The following is a 7638-nucleotide window of genomic DNA, read 5'->3' on the forward strand; positions in this document are numbered from 1 at the left end:
TCTTTTTGTCTATTCTCGTGCTTCTTATCCAGTTGGGGATCTACATTGGAATGCTTTGGTGGCTGGAATCTGGGCACAGACTTGGGTCTTGTTTATAATGTGGAAATATGGATAGAAAGGGCGCCTACAGAGTCTTGCTGAATAGAAATGCCACTGAACTGAGAGTTTGGAGATCTGGAAACATGGGGAGAATAGCATCTTTCTGATGTATTTTGAAGAGCAACTATGAGGCTTCATATAAATAATCAATATGAAAGCACAGCACATCTCTAGAGGATGATAAAATATGTTTGTTTTTGTTGAAGTTGTTGGAAGTTTATGGAATCCCATTGGGAGGAATCTCTGAAGGGGGGTTGAAACATCTGATGGTGGAGAGGGGGTAAAAGAAATAACCCCTAGGGTTGCTGATTTTCTACCCTTTTTGTCACCAAACAGAGATGTTTGCATTCAGACACTTTAATTTTCTGGATCAAACTTCTTTGAAGCTAATATATAATGGAATTGTAGAGCTAGGAGAACTTCAAAGAATATTTAACCCCAAATCCTCATTCTATAGATGAAGGAATTGAATACTGGAAGAATAAAATCCAGTGCTGGTTTGTGGCCTTCTAGACCACTTCGATGTAGATCTTATCACTTACAATCCTGTGCCCCACCTATTTACTACATTCCCTAGAGATGGAAGCATCCCAACCGCTCCACCCAGTCCTTTGATTCTTTGAGCAGCTCCAATTTGCATAACCCCCAGCTCCAGCCAAGAAAAGCTGTAACCTATAGCCCCACCCATGGTGGTTAACATTGTTTTCCCTTTCTTCCTCAGGACAATTCAGCAGTGGCTGGCACGGGTCCAGTCGCTCCTCTACTGCAATGAGAATGGGTTTTGGGGAACCTTCCTGGAGAGCCAGAGGAGCTGCGTGTGCCACGGAAGCACCACGCTCTGCCAGCGCCCCATCCCCTGCATCATCGGAGGGAACAACAGCTGTGCCATGTGTAGCCTGGCCAACATCTCCCTCTGTGGCTCCTGCAACAAGGGCTACAAGCTGTACCGAGGCCGCTGCGAACCACAGAACGTGGACTCGGAGCGGAGTGAGCAGTTCATCAGCTTCGAGACCGACCTGGACTTCCAGGACCTGGAGTTGAAGTACCTGTTGCAGAAGATGGACTCGCGCCTCTACGTCCATACCACCTTCATCAGCAATGAGATCCGCCTGGATACCTTCTTTGACCCCCGGTGGCGCAAGCGCATGTCCCTCACCCTCAAGAGCAACAAGAACCGCATGGACTTCATCCACATGGTGATTGGCATGTCCATGCGCATCTGCCAGATGCGCAACAGCAGTCTGGACCCCATGTTCTTTGTCTATGTCAACCCCTTCAGTGGGAGCCACTCGGAAGGCTGGAACATGCCCTTCGGGGAATTTGGCTATCCACGCTGGGAGAAGATCCGCCTCCAGAACAGCCAGTGCTACAACTGGACTCTCTTGCTGGGCAATCGCTGGAAAACGTTTTTTGAGACTGTCCACATCTACCTGCGAAGTCGGACTCGGCTCCCTACCCTGCTGCGTAACGAGACGGGCCAGGGCCCCGTGGACCTGTCGGATCCCTCCAAGCGGCAGTTCTACATCAAGATCTCGGATGTGCAGGTATTCGGGTACAGCCTGAGGTTCAACGCGGACCTCCTTCGCAGTGCAGTGCAGCAGGTCAACCAGTCCTACACGCAGGGTGGCCAGTTCTATTCCTCTTCGTCCGTGATGCTCCTCTTGCTGGATATTCGGGACCGAATCAATCGCCTGGCCCCACCGGTGGCGCCAGGGAAGCCCCAGCTGGACTTGTTCTCCTGTATGCTGAAACACCGCCTGAAACTGACCAACAGCGAGATTATCAGGGTGAACCATGCCTTGGACCTCTACAACACGGAGATCCTCAAACAGTCGGACCAAATGACAGCCAAACTCTGTTAACCTGGGACTCCTTGTCCTGGGCTTTTGCTGTACAAACACAACAGAACCAAGCAAAGCAAAACAAGATGAAAATTTATGAAATGTAATTAATATTCAAAGAAAAGAAGGAAAGTTCACTTGTTGGAAACTAAAAAGTTCTAGCAACTGTCTAAAACCATTGGGCATGTTTGTTATTTCTATACTCTGTCGTGAAGAAGGGTCTCAGCCTTTGGTGGAGCTCTGAGGGTGTTGCTTCTTAGGCCTCAGGTGTTGTATTGAGCAGGGATAAGGGAGAGAGGATATGCAAAGAATTGTAAAGATCTCTGCTGTGCAGGTGCTAAGATTAAACAGTGAAAAGAAAGAGAGATATATGTAATGTACAACTGACACTGCCATTTTTCCTTGTGGGAGGAAATGGACATAGATAAAGAAGATATTTCTTCGGTTAAGATTTTTGCCCCTCTTTATGCTTAATTCCTTGTGGTTCTTTTGCTTCATTCGTACAAGGGGGTGGGGACACAATGATATTAGCCATATGGCATCTTTCATTCCAAATAAAGTCAAACTAATTGGAGCTGGACAATATGGATGACAGGAACAGACATCCCCACAGTCAATAGGATGCTACAATAAAAAGGAATCTTACATACTAGCTCATCAAACTCAGTGTTCAAAAAAAAAAAAAAGAGAGACAAAAAGCAACTCAGTGCTCTTTTTTTCTGAATCATGCTGATTTGGGGTTTTCCCCTATACTCAATCTGATAAGGGATAAAATATGCTTCAGTCTCAGGTTGTTTGGTTAGTTTTCTCTGTTTGTTTGTTTGTTTGTTTTATTTTAAATCAAGAAACCCATTCCACTTATTTTCTCCAAAGAAACGGCTGAAGATTTCCTAGAAATGCTTCACATTTTAAAGAAAACATTCTAGTTTGAGTAAATTCTGTGACCCAATTAAAATAAAATAAGAACAGGTTTTAACATTGCATTGATCTACCAGACTGGCTCCTCCAAACAAGTATCTAAAATAACTATCCTGTGATTAAACCCGAATACACACACACAAATACATATACATACACACACACACACACACACACACACAAACACATGAAAATAAGCTGACACTGTTACTTCTTCACATCTATGAAAGGTGAGTAGTCTTTGTGCAGGACTTGTGAGTTAAATTTGAAGGAGATACTCAAGAAAGAAAACTCACCTCAAAGCACTGCCATAAAGGATTTGGGCAGCCATCACTTCTTAGTTTCTAAGAACTGTGAGTTTATCTCTTTGCTAAGGTCATAAACTTGCTAGAGATGTTTCTCTGGATCTTCATTTCTACACTGACAAATAGTGAATCACAAAATTTTAAGGTTGAAAGAGAAAATAGAATTCCTTTGTTCTAAACTTCTGCCCAATGTAAATCTCTTCCCCATTACAGGTAAGTCATCAATTAACCACTGCAAGGGCAGCAGCTACTTAGCTCCATCTTCCCACATTGCTAGGATTAGTTTTTCACTGAAAGGGAGCAAAACTCCGTACTACAAAACAGATCTAATTAGTAGAAACTCCTTCCTTACCTTGGCCAGCTTTTGTGTACTTTCTACCCAATAATTCCAATTCTGGAATATACATTTTCTTCTCACGATAATGTTATCCTAGGAAAAAACTATCTCAGAGGTCACCAGAGTCTGTTATAATATGACACAATCACCAGTGTAGTTTATCTTAAAGTGAAGGAAGGAGAGGTCTTCAGTGCATATGATGTGAAATTTTCTCTAGTTTGAGGGGGAGATTTTATTCTTTTAAACCCAGAATAATAAATGCCACCTTTAACATTCCAGTGTTTAGTATGAACCAACATATATTCTTAATACTAGCTTTAACACTGAGCTTGTATTTCACACAAGCATAGGTTTTAGAATCTCAGATCTTGAGAGGGTTCAGTACTCATTTAGATTGGAAATTCTTCAGCCCAGGGGTCACAGAGCAGCTTATCCATCAAACACAAGAATTTGCAGAAGGTCAGTAAATCATCAAACATTGCTTAAACACCTACTATAAGAATGAGGCATGTCAGAAATACGAAGATTTATAAGGAAATCACCTAGCTTTTGAAACACTCACAAACTAATGGAAAAGGCAGACATCTAAACCAGTAATTACAATACACCATGATGGCTGCTGTAGTGGAGTCAGAAACACACAGAGGAGCCCTAAGAAGATATCAATTCTGTCCACAGGGTTGGCAAAGGCTTTTTAGAAGCGGCATGTGCGTATTGAAAAAATAAATAGGATTTGGGCAAGTAGCAAGCAGCAGTGCTATCACAACACAGAGGTGTGGGTATGTATGATATATTTGAGAGTCAGTTTTAATAATAATAATAACAACAACAATGACACCATTTTGAATGGTTAACCCAGCAAGGAAAGCAAATATTTTGACTGTTTATGGGAAGAGGAAATAATCGTCTATAATCCTTATGACCTGAAGAATGAATCTGACTGATGATCCCTCGCATGCCTCTCTTTATCTTCACCTTCCAAACGCTTCCAAAGACTCATAGCATAGTAACACCTTGTATTTGGGCAGCCCTTTACAGATGCTAGGGAATCCAATATGTACTGTGTTACTGAATCTTTACCACAATTCAGTTAGAGCCTTCAGCCTGAGCTCTCCCTCAGACCTCAACAACTGGACATGTGTGAGAAGGCCTCTTCCCTTCACCTTGAAACTACTAACTCAGTCACTTACAAAGAGAATACAGTAATGTGTAATTATTGGAAAGGTAGGGGGAATAGAGAAATTTTCAAGAAAAGAATGCTTCCAATATCAAAATATTTATTCTGAGATGAGAGGAAAATACTTTGTGGGGAATTGACACACAGTTCTTTATATTTCCAGATGCCTCCTGCTCAGGCCCGGTCCTTTGAGCTAACACTCTTCCCCTCCAGCTGGGAGGAAGAGAAGCCTGAAGACTTAGAGTGAGATTTTAATTCAATTACTCTACTCCTAGTTTGGTGCAGCAACCAAGGAAGGACCAATGATTAATATGCTGATGCTAAGGGACAAGAGAGAATAGAATACTCATTTGGACAAGGCCTGGAAGCAAAGCTTGGCATTGCCATGGAAACTGCAGAGGTCATTAATTAACTATCACATAAAATCATTGAAAAATTCTGAACTCTGCCACATCCCCCCCGTTCAAAGACAGAGGCAATACAAGGGTTACACTAACAGCAAACCTCCCTTTGGTAATTACAATTGTAGTTTTACAAAGACTACATGTTATAAAGTGAAAGAAAGGCTGGGAAGTAAATAAATAGACAAAATAAAAGGAAAGAGCCTTTGGGATTATTTAAGTCCAAGAATGCAATTTGGAATTTGGGATATCTTTTGGATTGTCTATATGTGGGGTATCTTTTGGATTGTCTCTTCTGATAAAATTATCTCAGCGACAATCATTTTCTTTTATTCTCTGTTCTGTGGAGAGAAAATGAGAAGAATAATTTGAGACCACTAGCAGGGGATAAATGATCAAGGGAAGCTATCATAGAGTCAAAGGGTGAAGAGTGATGAACTAATGAAATAATCGATAAAGGTTGTATAATATCCAAATTAGCATAAATTCAATTTTAAAGGAAGGTAAGAAATTTAAAAACTTAGTAAAATAGCTGGACACAATAACAAAATCTGTTATATAGATAATCACAATAAATGTAAATGAACAAAACTGGTCATTAAAAAAAGGTTGTCAGATTACAAGTTACATATGAAAAAAATGAAGATACTGAAAGATTGAATATAAAAGGATAAAATATACTGAACAAGTATTCACTGAAATGAAACTGATGGAGCACTGTTAATAGTAGTCAAATTATACTTTAAGGCAAAATAAATCATTAGGGTTAAAGATGGTCAATTTACCAGGGAGAGTGGAGAGAAGATGACACATAGAATTACAGCCTTTTAAGGCTAAATGATCATCAGCGTTCATCTATCCCACTCTCCTAACAAAGAAAAACCATCCCCATGACATTTCCACTATTGGTTTATACAAACATGTGTATATTTGCTCTCTCCATCTATCTATCCAGCTATATATCAAATAAATACATATTTATATAAACATATTCACATGTTACATATATAAGTATCTTTCTTACGTCATCTAAGTCTTATCATATGAGGACATTTTTCCAATTGGATGGTTATAATGAGTTTCAGCTGAAAGGGGACTCACTCTTTTCCTGGCATCTGAGCTATACCAGTGGCCTCAGCTCTATCAATCTTAAAAACATGGAATAAAGAGGTTTCCCAACTGAACTCCCTTGTCTCAACATTCCTACTCTCTCCAAACCATTATTAATTCCCGCAATTAGGTCACTCCCTACCTTTTCATTTTGAGACTAATTGTCAGCATTCTGAGTCAAAACACATGGTTTGTTCCCTGAATACTTTGGCTTGGGAACACTTCCTTTCTCAATATACAAATTAAGATTGATGAAGAGAATGCAATGGAAGAGTAGATTCAACTCATTGAGCAGGAAATCGCCTAAAAGTTGCATAGTTAATTCGGAGGTAATTACAGATCTCTAAAAATGTATAGTCACAAATAATTTTGAGTAATATTTCACAGATCCCTTAAAACCCTTCATGAACATTCTGGAATGTGACCACCTTGGGTAAGTATCTTTGATTCACTCTAAACCCTCTATTTAAAAATCTCCAAAACTTCAACTTTCAGAGATGAGAGATTATACTCAAAATTATTCTACAAGTTATGAATGCTACCAGTGAGTTTAGTTCTCTTTTCACTATCACAAACATATTTTGACCTAGGATCACAAATTAAGTTAATATAGCAGAGATAGCAGAATTCTGCCCTCAGGGAAGTCAGCCTTTACCTTAGAGATAAAACCATCTTGATGGGAATGGCAGTTGTGGTCACTTTAATAAAACCCATCAAATAGTCCAAATGTATTAAGTAGAGATGTTCCTTGTAAGTACCAACCAAAAGAAAGTGGCCTCTAAAACTAGAAAGTAACAAGTCAAGGGATGCAAAAGGATGCAGTTGATAGATATTATATCATCGTGGACAGTGCAGGTCACTGAATCTGGCACAGTAAGATGTGAAGTTTGAAGGAGAGAATGTTAAGTCAGTAAAAGAAAGAATTTCATTAAGTGGCTTGAAATAAGGAAATGAACTTTTAAAATTACACGTTAAGTTCCTCTCTGAATTGAGTATCTGACCTCCATCTGCTAAATTCCTTTCTTTGAAAGTGTCCCCCAAACTGCCTTGGCTTCACCCAAGAGCCGATATTGCCCCAAGAGTGAACAATAAGCTTCTGCCACAGTTGAAGCTTCAGAGCCTTGATTAAAGTTCTATATGAAGCCATTTTACCCCAAGAAGTAGATGGCTTTGATAAAAATCTTAAACAAAAAAGTAAAAGAGGATGACAAGGAGAGAGAAGAAATACCTAAGCTGCAGTTATAATGTTAGTGCTGATGTCATCATGGGTGACCAAACTATCTCTGCCAAAAGATTCCTATAAGCCTTAACATGAGACTGAAGATTGGTTTGATTTTCCACAGACCTGAATGAGTGAGGAAATCTCAATGTTTTTCTACACTGGGGAAAGATTATAAACACTGCATGGATTGCTAATTATATAGTATTAATTGTCTAACATATAATTTTA

General features: G+C 39.9%; 1 protein-coding gene across 1 annotated transcript in view; it reads left to right on the forward strand.

Moving 5' to 3' along the window:
• The window catches only part of BRINP1 (BMP/retinoic acid inducible neural specific 1), a 183780-nt gene extending 181190 nt beyond the window's left edge, over positions 1–2590 (forward strand). Inside the window, exon 8 of the mRNA XM_077133027.1 lies at positions 821–2590. Coding sequence (XP_076989142.1) covers positions 821–1961 — 1141 coding nt within the window. The 3' untranslated portion in view covers positions 1962–2590. The remainder of the gene's footprint in view (positions 1–820) is intronic.
• The last annotated feature ends 5048 nt before the right edge of the window (positions 2591–7638 follow it).

This window comes from Tamandua tetradactyla, chromosome 2 (genome assembly GCF_023851605.1).
Source record: "Tamandua tetradactyla isolate mTamTet1 chromosome 2, mTamTet1.pri, whole genome shotgun sequence".
NCBI classification, from domain to species: Eukaryota; Metazoa; Chordata; class Mammalia; order Pilosa; family Myrmecophagidae; genus Tamandua; species Tamandua tetradactyla.